General features: G+C 46.3%; 1 protein-coding gene across 1 annotated transcript in view; it reads right to left on the bottom strand.

Annotated features, from left to right (window-relative positions):
* LOC149868273 (uncharacterized) overlaps positions 1-13,892 on the bottom strand; it is a 205,758-nt gene that overhangs the window by 146,834 nt on the left and 45,032 nt on the right. Inside the window, exons 3-4 of the mRNA XM_090038323.1 lie at positions 13,801-13,850; positions 6,417-6,516 (exon numbers count right to left, since the gene is read on the bottom strand). Coding sequence (XP_089894449.1) covers positions 6,417-6,516; positions 13,801-13,850 — 150 coding nt within the window. The remainder of the gene's footprint in view (positions 1-6,416; positions 6,517-13,800; positions 13,851-13,892) is intronic.

The raw sequence follows: 13,892 nt of genomic DNA, 5'->3' as shown, positions 1-13,892 counted from the left end.
CCCATGCTCCTAGCATTAGTATATAGGCACTTGAGCCCTGTGACTGGTGCTTTTGCTACCCCCTCGCTCCAAGTCCTAAAGGGCTTTTTGTCTCTAACCTTCCCGTTCCTTACCTGTGCCGTATTGCTGTCCACCCCCTGTCTTTCACGTTCCCAAAGCTCTCTTTCTTCAGGCTGGGCTGTCCTTGTGGGTGCCACCTGGTTTGGTGGTCCACAGCCTCCCCCACCCTCATCTTCCCCTCCCCCCGACGAGCCTAGTTTAAAGCCCGCCGGAGGAGATCCGCCAACCTGGAAGAAAACACACGCTTACCTTTGGGGGACAGGTGAAGCCCATCCCAGCTGAGCATGTCCCTCGTTGTAATGTGTGGGTCATTGTCCAGGAAGCCGAAGCCTGCCTCGAGACACCAATTCCGAAGCCGCCAGTTGGTCTCTCGGATGCAGTTTTCATGCCGTCTTCCCCATCCGTTCACTGGTAGGATGGAAGAGAATACCACCTGTGCACCAAATTCCCTCAGCACGCCGCCCAGAGCCTGGTAGTCCGCCATCAGGTGATCGGGGGTTCTCCTGGCTGCATCATTAGTACCCACATGGACAAAGACCATGGGGTAGTAATCGGTGGGCTTGATCCTGGCCTGGATTACCTCCGTCACATCCTGAATCTTAGCTCCAGGCAGGCAGTAGACCTCTCGTGCTGAAGGGTCCTGGCGACAAATGGGCCCTTCCATACCTCTCAGGATGGAATCGCCTATGACGAGCACGCGTCTCCTCCTCTTCTGGGTCCTCTCGGATCTCTTGATCTGTTTGGAGTGTGAAGAATGTGGATAACCTGGAGAGGGTCCAGAGAAGGGCCACTCATATGGTTAAGGGCCTGCAGGCCAAGCCCTATGAGGAGAGACTAGAGAAACTGGACCTTTTCAGCCTCCGCAAGAGAAGGTTGAGAGGCGACCTGGTGGCTGCCTATAAGTTCGTCAGGGGGGCACAGAAGGGAACTGGTGAGTATTTATTCACCAAGGCGCCCCCGGGGGTTACAAGAAATAATGGCCACAAGCTAGAGGAGAGCAGATTTAGATTGGATATTAGAAGGAACTTCTTCACAGTTCGAGTGGCCAAGGTCTGGAACGGGCTCCCAAGGGAGGTTGTGCTCTCCCCTACCCTGGGGGTATTCAAGAGAAGGTTGGATGTGTATCTAGCTGGGGTAATGTAGGCCCAGCACTCTTTCCTGCTTATGCAGGGGGTCGGACTCGATGATCTATTGAGGTCCCTTCCGACCCTAGCATCTATGAATCTATGAATCGATGGAAAAAGACAAACAGGATGTGCAGTGGTAACCTTGGATAAGGTAGTATGGAGGGAGTCATTGCCGAGCTCATGGTCGGTACAGGCCGCGGAACTCACTGCGCTCACCTGAGCATTACAGCTGGGGACAGCCCAGCGGGTTAATGTATACACTGATTCTCGCTATGCTTTTTCTACGGTCCATGCGCACGGACTATTGTGGAAAGAAAGGGGTTTCATTACAGCTTCTGGGAATAAAATTGCTAACGGCCCTCAGATTATCAAGATACTAGAGGCACTCCACCAGCCTAAAGAGGTAGCAGTCATTCATGTGCGGGCCCACGGGAAGGCTGCTGAGAAAAAGCATAAGCTTGGAAATGCAAAGGCTGATGCGGCAGCAAAGGAAGTCGCATTTATTGGTGGAGAAGCGGAGGAAGTATCCAGGCAGGCCTTGTCCCATGCCATATGGCCATACGTCCAGGATTTAGTCCCGCAGTATTTCCCTGAAGAAGATAAATTTGCACAGAAAGCTTGTGCAAAAAAAGAACTCCCAGGGGTGGTGGATAGTACCAGGAGGAAAGTCATGATACCCAGGCCATTGCTTCGGGAAGTGCTGCATCAGCTTCATGCAAGAACCCATATGGGAGGCTTGGCTATGGGTGATCTAGTGATCCGCCAAGCAGTAGCCCCAGGGCTATATGTAGAAGCTCAGCGTATTGCTACCAGGTGCATCACATGCCAGAAAGTAAACCCTCGAAGGAAACCCCCTGTGCCAATGGGAGGTAGACCCTGGGCAGCGTACCCTGGACAAGCATGGCAGATTGATTTTGCCGAGCTCCCACGGTCCGGACATCATGGGTTTTTACTTGTCATGGTAGACCAGCTCTCTGGTTGGGTCGAGGCATGGCCCACCAGGACTGCCACTGCGGCTACAGTAGTGAAGTATTTGTTGCAGGAGATCATTCCCCGGTATTCTCTGCCTGAATCCATCGAGTCGGATCAAGGACAACACTTTGTGGGAAAGGTAGTTCAAGAAGTCGCACAAGCTCTCAAGATCACTTGGAAACTACACACACCATGGAGACCACAGAGTTCAGGACAAGTGGAACACATGAATAGGACCTTAAAGACTCTACTCACCAAAATCTGTATTGAAGCACGCCTTAAGTGGCCTCAAGCATTGCCGCTAGCTCTTACTTGCATTCGAAACACTCCCCGACGGGGCATGAAATTAACCCCATATGAAATTATGTTTGGCAAGTCCCCCTGGGTCTTACCCCCTGGGATGCGAGAAAATGTAACTTTTGAATTAGGTAATAGCGAGCTTCATATGTATGTTATTGCTTTGCAGTCTGTCTTGTCTTCTCTTCACAGGTATGCAGTCTCCTTTCAGCGTCTGCCTTTAGACGTACCGGTACATGACTTCTGCCCGGGAGACTGGGTCTTGGTGCAGCAGTAGAAAAAGGAACCTTTGACTGAGAGGTGGAGTGGCCCTTTCCAGGTACTTCTAACAACCCACACTGCTGTAAAGATTGCTGGCCATGACCGTTGGATACACCATACCCGTGTGAAACGACATCCATGAGCGTCAGAGGACACCAACTCCCAGGACAAACTCACTCCGGAAGCTGAGTCATCCTCGGAACAAGAAGCCAGCAAGTGGAGCTGTGAACCTACTGGTGATCTCCAAGTGCGCCTGAGACGGCTTAATCAAAGTTCAGAAAATTAGACAAGAAAGTAAAAAGAAAAAGTTTAGGCTGTATTTGATCTCAAGAAAGGGAGAATATGGTGGGAATCTTAATATGCCTTGTTGTTATCTATGTAGTAAGAGAAGCAGGATTGAGCAGCCCTAGCCGCCAGCCTATATCCCCGCTTCCCCCAGTTGCTCCCCCAAGGACAAATTTGTATGTTGACATGATAGAAAGAATTGCAGGTACCTTCAATCTCACCAACTGCTGGGCCTGTGGGGGACTCCGAGAGGCCAGAGAACAGTGGCCTTGGAGGGCTTTCCCTTTGGCCCCAAAATGGTTGGTAAGTGATAAGGCGGATGTTAAGAGTACTGGTCAAGAATGGGATGAGAACTGCAGCTGGGATCTTTCCCAAGTGGCATTAGGAGAGTACTGTATTAGCAATAATGGTACAGGGAGGAGTTTGGGACATAGCCAGTATACATGGACATTGGAATGGGTCTGAACATGCACTACCTGTTATGCCCTTAATTGCAGCAGGTCAATGGAATTCTACTGCTGTTAAGCTCCCAAACTCCACATGGATGAAATGTAACCCATCCATTCCACAATCATCCCCGTATGATGAAGACACCTGCTTCAAAAAGATTGATAACCACCACAGTTGAAGGGATGCAAGTTGCAGCAGTCCCCCTCAAAGTGCAGACTGTAGCAAAAGTCATGGTACTCAGAAAAATTCCTCGTAATTATCTTGATCTGCCTAAATGAAAATGGGGAGCAGAAAGCATTTTGAGGGGGGAATATTGTTAGAAATGGAATATTGTTAGAAATGCACAGCTTGCATCTTGCACCCGATAAGAAAGAAACACTGCCAAGGACTTTGTTCCTTTCCTAGCCTTGCCACAGCTTTTCTTATACTAAATCGCAGACTCTCCCCCAGCTTCTCCCTAGCCTTTCTCATACAGATTACAGAAGCTGGAATTCAAATGACTGTGTCCTTGAAGGGGGGGGGGGGGGGGGGGGGTTAGGGTTAGGGTTTGAACTCTTGGTGACCTATAGTAGTCTCTGAGCATGCTTAATTAGCTGATGCATATTTACCTCTCCGCCCTGCATACTTAAGTAGTTAATTATACTATACATGCGATGTATGTAGTGATGTAACCACATGTATGCTTGTATGAAACGGAAGTGAGCTGTAAGAGTTCCTGTTTCTGCACACGTGCCCAGGAGGAAAAAGATAAATACAGCCTGCAAAATTCCTTGGTGGGTTCAGAGTAATCTGACTTTTTGACTCTGCTCTGACCCTATTTGCAAATACACCTTTTGTGCCATCTAATGAGTGTGTGTCTGTGATTTTTGGTGGCCTCCAGAGAAACAAACTGCTTTAAGCATCACTACTTTGAGCAGACGTTTGGACTAGGTCAGCATTTCTCAACCCATAGGTCGCAAAGAATATATGGAAGAGTCATGAACAAACTTAAAAAATAAAGTTTTCTTTAAATGAGAAAAATGTGGGAAACTGTGGTTTTCCCATGCCGGCTGTCAGAGTTCCAGCCTGTGAGGGGTTGCTTGGGGGCCCACCCATGTCCCACACCTACCCCTTGCCCCACAAACTGGGGGGCTGGGGCAAGGGGCACTGGGTCAGGACTGGCCATTGATGTTTACAAATGGGTCCTGGTACAAAAAAGATTGAGAACCACTGGGTTAGTTGACCTCCTGAGGTCCCTTCCAACCCTAGTTTTCTAGGGTTCTATGATGTATCGTAGGAGAAAGGAAGGAAGGATGCAAGCTGACTCAGAGCTAAGGCCAGACTGGGAGCGCTGGCAAGAAAACTTTTCAGACACCAATTCCATCTGAGAAAATTCAGATTTCATATCTCCCTTTGGGAAAACAATTTTGCCTATGTTGCATTTAAAAATGCAATATGTTTGTCAGTCACATGCATACAGTGCCTAATTAGACATGACTGACTACTTTAACTATCAAAGTGACAAAAATGTTGGCTTGCATCCATAGATGCTTCTCAAGCAAAACCCGAGACATCATTCTCCCCTTGTACTCAGCTTTGGTGAGGCCGTAGCTGGACTACTGCGTCCAGTTTTGGGCTCCACAATTCAAAAAGGATGTGGAGAAACTTGAGAGAGTCCAGAGAAGAAGAGCCACGCACATAAGAGGTCAAGAAAACAGACTTTATAATGAGAGGCTGAGAGCCATGGGGCTCTTTAGCCTGGAAAAGTGCAGGCTCAGGGGCGATCTGATGGCCACCTATAAGCTTATCAGGCGTGACCACCAGTACCTTGGGGAACGTTTGTTCACCAGAGCACCCCAGTGGATGACAAGGTTGAACCATTATAAACTACGGCAAAACCATTTTAGGCTGCACATAAGGAAGAATTTCTTTACAGTCTGAGCCCTCCAAGGTCTGGAATAGCCTGCCATCGGAGGTGGTTCAAGTACCTACATTGTACACCTCCAAGAACAAAATCGGATGCTTATCTTGCTGGGATCCTATGACCCCAGCTGACTTCCTGTCCTTTGGGCAGGGGTTTGGACTTGATGATCTTCCGAGGTCCCTTCCAGCCCTAATGTCTATGAAATCTATTAAATATTTGTTGTATTTGCTCAATGTTTTAGACAGCTGCAGAATTGGATTCTTTCTTGGAGCACACAACAGCTACCAACTGTACATGGACACTAGGCTATCTGGGCACTATACAATGACACAATATTTACTGATATTTTCAGAATTTATTATAACATCATACAAAACGCATAATAGCTATAAACCCTTGGGATTCACTTTTTTCCGAAGTCATATTTATATACATCTGCACTTAACTGCATTGAAACTTTAAAAACAAAAGATGTTAAAACATAGGAAAGGAGAAATATAAATACAAATATAGACTCAAGGCAGTTAGACACAAACCTAAAATCTACATAACCTAAAATCTATTTTCTTTTTTCTGCTACTCCCTACTCTACACCCAAAGTATTGCCTTTCTCCATTTTGCTTTGCATTAATAAAATTGAGATAGACTGATTCATTCATTCATTAAATTAATTAAAACAATTAGAAAAATCCTAGGACAAATAAAAAGTCAAAGATTCCTCCCCCAGCCACCAAATAGAGCAGCTCTACTTAGGTGGTATCTACATGAAACAATGAAAAAAGGAAAGACAGACAGATAGATAGTACACAGTTAGAAATTGTTATACTTTCTTCCTGTCAGTGAATTGTATCACCTGCTATATGTATAGAGAAAACTATAAATCTATAGTTACAAATGTTCCCTTAGCCTTGTGCTAGGGGCACAGACTAGACACCTGCTGGACACCTACCTTCGAATAATGTGCTCTTTCACATTAAGAGATCAAGAGGAAAAGATGTTCTTAAACAAATTTAAGAACTATTTCTTTGGGGTGAGGGGGAAGAAGAGAGTCATATTATTACCTGCCTCTCCAACTGCATTACTTGTGCCTTCAGAAGATTGACACGTCTTTCATCAAAACACTCACTCTTTCCTTCTTCTAAAAGCTGTTCATACAGACTCCTAGGAAACAGAATATATAATAGCAAGCATAATAAAACTCCCATAAACTGAACTTCATCACAAACATTTTGATGCAGTTCTACAACTCTCAAGGATAAATTAACACTTTTCAGCCTGAGTTTATAGATCTTTAGTTAGCAAATTCAGGGGTGAATGTTCAGTATTTGCCCTGCAGTTCCCTTGACATTAAAATTGAATTGTCCATACTATAACTTCTACATAATCCCCTTACCCATCTTTGATGATGCAAAAATAACACTAAAATGAGACCTGGATAAAATAATCTGAACAGTGCCTCCACTCTTAGTTCTTTCTAGAGAGTAACAACCATTCTCTAGGATTTGCTGCTCAGCGACTGCCTTTGGAACTGATTTTTTACACTGTGACTTAACTGACATTCCTGGATTCTTGGAACCCCCATTTTTTCCATTGTTTATTTGCTCTCATTTGTGCCTGCACTTTTGTTGAAAGGGTCGCCATCCTTGTATCTGTTTGATAAAGCCTCCCTCAGACAAACAGCGAAACCTGTTGACCACAAACATGAAACATGACCTAATTTTTTTTTAAAGACCTAGAAGACTTGCTGCTAGATTGTTGTAATACATTATTTTAAGATTCTGGACTTAATTCAAAGAATGAAATGGAGAAAATCTTTCTTTTTATCACATTACCTAACTGGTACACATTGGGTGATGCCAGTGATCTCAAGACATTCGCTATTCTGGTTTGTTAAGAAGCTCCACAGGAGAGTCATAGTAGAGAGAAACCAATCAGGACACTATATTCAAAAACTCAATAAAAGAAAGTTTTCCTCTGGCTCTCGGCTGTGGGGGCTGCCTGGCATGTTTCCAGGCTCATGGACCTGGGAGCATGGCTACCTCCTCTTGCGGGGGGGTTGCTCCACTATGGAGTCTCTGGGGCACCAGATTGAGAAGCTCCAGGCTGCAGTCCAGAGAATGCATGCCATTAGGGATGGTGAACAGGAGATAGACTCCTACTGCCAGGCCCTTCACCCCCTGGAGGCGGAGAGTCGATCAAAGTCACCTGCAAGGACAAGGGAGGACTCAGGGACCTCCCATACTGTCCGGCCAGGGGGCTGGACCAAGGTGCTCAAGGGCCCCAAGGGCCGCTGCACCAAGGTCCCCTCCCTGCTTGGGCTTTGCAACAGGTTTGAACCCCTTGCAGCCCCAGTAGAGCCTGCAGACCTCCTGCAGACAAGGGAGTAGCACCCACCCTCACCCTCCCAAAGATAAAACACAGAGTGCTCATCCTGGGAGACTCCGTCCTGAAGGGGACTAAGGGGGCAATCTGCCACCCTGACCCCTCAGCCCAAGAGATCTGCTACTTCCCAGGGGCCCACATCCATGACATAGCTGAGAGGATCCCTAAGATTATCCAGCCCTCTAACCACTACCCTACGCTCCTGATCCATGTGGGCACAAATGACACAGCTCAGAGCAATCCCAGCTGGGTCATGAAGAACTACAGGGCTCTGGGAGCGGGGCTTAGAGGGTTGGAGGCGTAGGTGGTCTTTTCCTCCAGTTGTGAGTCATGGGCTGACCAGGGAGAGACAGATTGAGGTAGTCAACCAAAGACTACAATGGTGTCATCGCGAAGGGTTCGGCTTCCACAATCATAGTCCACTCTTTGGTGAGAGAGGCAGTGGTCTACTGGGGAGAGATGGCCTCCACCTCACTCCATTGGGGAGGAGGCTCTTCTTAACTAGACTGGCTGACCTGCTCGACTGGGCTTTAAACTGAGCCCACTGGGGGTTGGGCGGTCCATTGCCACTGTTAGCCTGCTCGCCACCCCTGGTGAATCCACCAGGCTAAGGCACTTAAGGAAACCCACCCCTACCTAAACAACAGAACTGCCTGAAGGGAAGGCAGGAGCTCACAATGGGATGCTTGCCTGCCTGTACACATCAGTGCTAGGAGCTTGGGGAAAAAAACAGGAGGAACTGGTCCTCCTGCTAAATAAGAAAGCCTATGACCTCACTGGGATAATGGAGACCTCGTGGGACTCCACCTATGACTGGGCCACAGGTATAGATAGCTATACCCTATTCAGGCAAGACCATGTAGACAAAAGGAATTCATTGCCTACTTGAACTCACCATCCAGCGCATGGTGTCAAAGGCCTGCAGCAAGGCAGCAGCCCTGGACTTCAGGAGGGCAGATTTCAATGAGGTAAGGAGACTAGTCAGGGAGGCACTGAGGTCCCAGAGGGGAGGGGAGTTGGGAGTCCAAGAAGAGTGGTCGTTCCTTAAGAAGACGATCCTCCAAGGCCAAAGGGTGACAATCCCCACGCAAATCAAAGGGAGCAAGAGTGCTCAAAAGTCCCCGTGGCTTGCCAAAAGCATCCAGGAACATCTCAAAGCCAAAAAGGAGATGTACACCAAATGGAAGGGAGGGGTCATCACCAAGGACGATTATACCTCCATTGCTTGAGACTGTAGGGGGGCTGTTAGGAAGGCTAAGGCAGAGATGGAACTGGGACTAGCAACCCGGATCAAAGATAACAAGAAGTCCTTTTTTAAATACATAGGGGGTAAAAAGAAGGTACCAAGTAACATGGGTCCTCTGCAGGACATGCTTGATAATCTGGTGGTAGCACCAGACAACAAAGCTAATCTCTTTAACAGATTCTTGGTCTCCATTTTTCTGAGTAGGGATCAGGACATCCCCTCCACTGGGATTCCAGACAAACCCAGGGGAGGCGCAGCCAGGCCCAGGGTCAGTGAGGACCTAGTCAGGGAACTTCTAGAGGGACTAGACATGTTCAAAAATCAGCAGGTCCTGACGATCTCCACCCCAGAGTGCTGAGGGAATTGGTAGAGGTCATTGTGGCACAGCTTTATGAGCACTTATGGTACATTGTGGTCCCCATTTTCAAAAAAGGAAGGAAAGAGAACCCAGGAAACTATAGGCCCGTTAATCTTATCTCAGTCCTGGGGAAGCTGAGAAAATCATCTAGGAGCACATCTGTAAGGGACCAGCAGGGGAGATTATGTTTAGGGGTAACCAACATGGGTTCATTAGAGGCAGGTCCTGTCAGCCCAAGCTGGTGGCCTTCTATGACCAGGTCACAAAAGCCTTGGATGCAGGTGTTGTGGTGGACGTAGTTTTTCTGGACTTTAGGAATGCCTTCGACACTGTCTCTCACCCCATCCTCATTAAAAAATTAGGCAACTGTGGTGTCGATGCCTACACAGTCAGATGGGTCACAAATTGGCTGGAGGGCCCCACCCAGAGAGTGGTGGTGGATGGGTCATTTTCGATCTGGAGGGATGTGGGGTTCCGCAGGGCGCAGTTCTTGGGTCCACACTGTCCAATATCTTCATTGGCAACTTGAATGAGGGGGTGAAAAGCACCTTGTTAATGTTCACAGATGACACTAAGATATGAGAAATGAGCATGCTAGAAGAGAGGGACAGGCTAGAACTAGATCTGGACAGGTTACAGAGGTGGGTTGATGAGAATAGGATGGGTTTCAATATGAAGACGTGCAAGGTGTTGCACCTGGGGAGAAAGAACTAGCAGCATGCCTATATGCTGGGGAAATCCCTTCTTGCCAGCACAGAAGCAGAAAAGGATCTTGCAGTCACTATTGATTCCAAGATGAACCTGGGCCACCAATGTGGGGACAAGGTCAGGAAGGCTAACCACACCTTGTCATGCACCCATAGAAGCATCATGAGCAGGTCCAGTACCTGCAGGGAGAGGATCAGGATAGCCAAGGCTGAAACCGAGCTCCATCTGGCTAAACATACCAAGGATAACAAAAATTCCTTTTTTAAATATGTAGGGGGTTGGGAAAAAAAGTAAGGGGAACATTGGACTTCTGCTGAACCAAGCAGGAGAGCTGATAACCGACAACCAGGATAAGGCCAACCTGCTAAATAGGTATTTCGCATCGATCTTTCTCCAGTCCAATGGGACTGCCCTGACTAGCAAGACATGGGATGGCCAAGGTGGGGATGGATCTACACCCAGTGTAGGTGTTGATCTAGTAAAGGATGACTTTGAGAGGCCTGACACCTTCAAGTCAGCTGGCCCTGAAAGATTACACCCTAGGGTACTTAAGGAGCTGGCAAGTGTCATAGCCCAACCACTGACTAAAATATTCAAAAACTCATGGCGCTCAGGTGAAGTACCTGAAGACTAGAAGCAGGCCAATGTGGTGCCCATCTTCAAGAAAGGGAGGCAAGCAGATCCAGGGAACTATAGGCCCATCAGCCTGACCTCTATACTGGGGAAGATTTTGGAGAAAATTGAAGAGACCACACTAAACCAACTGTCTTAGGACAACTTCCTGAGGAATAGCCAGCGTGGGTTTGTTCCGGGTAAGCCTTGCCCAACCAATCTCCTCTCCTTCTATGACCAGGTGACATATCACCTCAGCAAGGGAGAAGTGATTGACGTCATTTATCTCGACTTTAGAAAAGGTTTCGATCTGGTAGCCCATGATCGTCTTATGGAAAAACTGGTCAACTACGGCCTTGGCTAAATCACAGTCCAGTGGCTGGGAAACTGGCTTCGAGGCCAGACCCAAAGAGTGGTAGTTGATGGAAGCCAATCATCGTGGTGCACTGTGACCAGTGAGGTCCCCCAAGGGTCCATCCTTGGGCCTGCCTCTTCAACATTTTTATTAACAATGTGGACATTGGAGTTGGAAGCGGACTGGCCAAGCTAGATGATGACACCAAACTTTGGGGTAAAACTTCCACACCCAAAGACAGGATGGTGATTCAGGCTGACCTTGGTAGGCTCGGAAAATGGGCAGATGTAAACCTGATGGCCTTCAACTCTGAAAAATGCAAGGTACTCCACCTTGGGAAGAAAAACCCGCAGCATGCATATAGGCTCAGCAGTGGTACACTTGCTAGCACCACAGCTGAAAGGGACTCGGGGGTCATGATTGACCACAAGATGAATATAAGCCATCAGTGCGATGTTGCAGCCAGCAAGGAGAGCAAAACTCTGGCTTGCATCCATAGATGCTTCTCCAGCAAATCCCAGGATGTCATCCTCCTGCTGTACTCGGCCTTGGTGAGGCCACAGCTGAAGTACTGCATCCAATTCTGGGCTCTACAATTTAAAAAGAATGTGGGAGGAGCTTGAGAGAGTCCAGAGGAGAGCCACACACATGATCAGAGAGCAAGAAAACAGGCCTTACGATGAGAGGCTGAGAGCCATGGGACTCTTCAGTCTAGAAAAGCGCAGGTTCAGGGAGAACCTGGTGGCAGCCTATAGGTATATAAGGGGTATACATCAGGAGCTGGAGGTGTTCACCAGAGCGCCCCATGGGATAAGGTCCAACTGTCATAAACTTCTCCAACACCGTTTCAGGCTGGACATAAGGAAGAACTTCTTTACTGTCCAAGTCCTCAAGGCCTGGAACAGACTGCCTCCAAAAGGTGGTGCAAGCACCTTTAAGAGGCAATTGGACATAGATCTTGCTGGGATCCTGTGAACCCAGCTGACTTCCTGCCCTTGGGGCAGGGGGCTGGACTCAATCTTCCGAGGTTCCTTCCAGCCCTAATGTCTATGTCTATGAAAGTCTTGCTGTGCATTTGCTTGACAGCAATGGCTGCTTCTGTAGTCAGCTATAGTGCACATCTGACTAGACCAGAAGCATCAAAGATGGGCCAAATCCAGCCTGCTAAACTGTATCATCTGGCCCCTGGCAGCATGTGGGGTGCACTAGATGGCCCTGTGCAATGCCTGCAGGGTGGTGGAGCAGCCAACACATGCAGAACTGCCCCAGAGTAGCTGCATGCAACTCTGAGGCTGTGTGGCACAATCCAGTAGCAGCTGGAACAGAGTTGGAATGTGGGGCCACTCTGTCCAGTCCAGCCTGTGAACCAGCTCTGCTCCATGCATCCAGCCCCCGTCAAACTCATCCAGCCCTATGGGCAATACAATACAAACTGGGCCTAAGAAAGAAGCCAAAGCTTCTTCCATTACTTTTCTTTGGTCAGCCAGGGATGCTACTAAATATGTCTCTTTCTTACTCTGCCATCCATAGGGGAGTACAATGACATGGCAAATCACGTACTTTTATCATATTCTGTTCCTTGTTTTCCCCCAAAACTTTTACCATTTCCTACAATTCACCCTACCTGCCATCTGGATATTGTGCGCCGAGAGAGTCTGGGGAACAATTAAACCTTACTCTAGGTGTGCCCACTGAAAAACTAAGATACTCAAAGTAGCCTCTCTTACACTTCCTTCCGAAGTCACACTGTTGGCCTTTTTGAATACATTCATTTGTTTTAAAATAAAAATATTTTTAAAATTTCTCATTAAACTAATACTTTGACCTTCAACCATAAACTAGTTTTTTCAAATTTTATTTACTTGCTTTTCAACCCCTTTCCCCATAAGCTATGTACTTGCCAACCATAGTTTATGCTCTTTTCTATTAGCTCCAGTATACCTCAGAACAGCAGCTTCTTGCTAGCCTCTAGCTTATTTAAGCTAGAACCCAAGCCCACAGATACCAACTAAAAATAAAAATATTGTAAAATAATTAAACCTCCAATTAATAAACAGAAAATTTTTCTTTTCTTATTCAAAGTGCCAAACTCTTTCATTATGATGATATATCAGGAATAAGAGCAGTATATAATGATATCATAATATTACAATATAAAATTCTAAATGAAAATTTTGTTTTAAATCCAAATTTTGAAATTCTTCCAAAATGAAATTGTCTAAATTGAAATAATTATTTTAAGAAATATTTATTTCATTTAAACCAATATCATTTGGTAATGATTTTTTCATGGAAAATTTATGATGAACATTTTCAGACAAGCTCCAACTAAGAACTTGTCTTTTGCAGAATCCCCTTTTAACCCCAAAGCTGGCATATTTGTAATTCTTCACCTCATTCCATCTGCAACATCACAATGGTTTTAAAATTATAACTTCTAGCTTTCCATGATAGTGCATTTGTGCAGGGTTTCATTCTGTATTAGGGCAGTCTCAGTAATAATCAGCTACCTAGAACCTAAAAACACCTAACATAGATTTCAATTTGAATGTGCATCAAGATCAATATTATAAACAAATAATATGCATTTAATTAAATATTTTTATCAAATGTTATCTTGCAACTTAACTTTATATTAACATATAAAAAGCATTGCTGCTTTACTTGAGAAACAAGAACTCGGGGCTTATCACTTGCAAATTTCTGCTTTTTTGCCCCAAAGGATGAAAGCTCCTGGTTGCAGCCCCTTGTCACTAATAAGATATAAGAAACTGATATTAATACCTTAAGTCCTTTAACTCATGCTTTAATTTAATATTTTCCTCTTGGAGTTTCTGAAATAAAGAGAGAAGTGTAATTAAAAACCTAAACTAAAA

This window comes from Crocodylus siamensis, chromosome 3 (genome assembly GCF_052110815.1).
Source record: "Crocodylus siamensis isolate JL-2025a chromosome 3, ASM5211081v1, whole genome shotgun sequence".
In the NCBI taxonomy this organism is placed as follows: Eukaryota; Metazoa; Chordata; order Crocodylia; family Crocodylidae; genus Crocodylus; species Crocodylus siamensis.
This window is presented reverse-complemented; position numbering and strand designations above follow the sequence as displayed.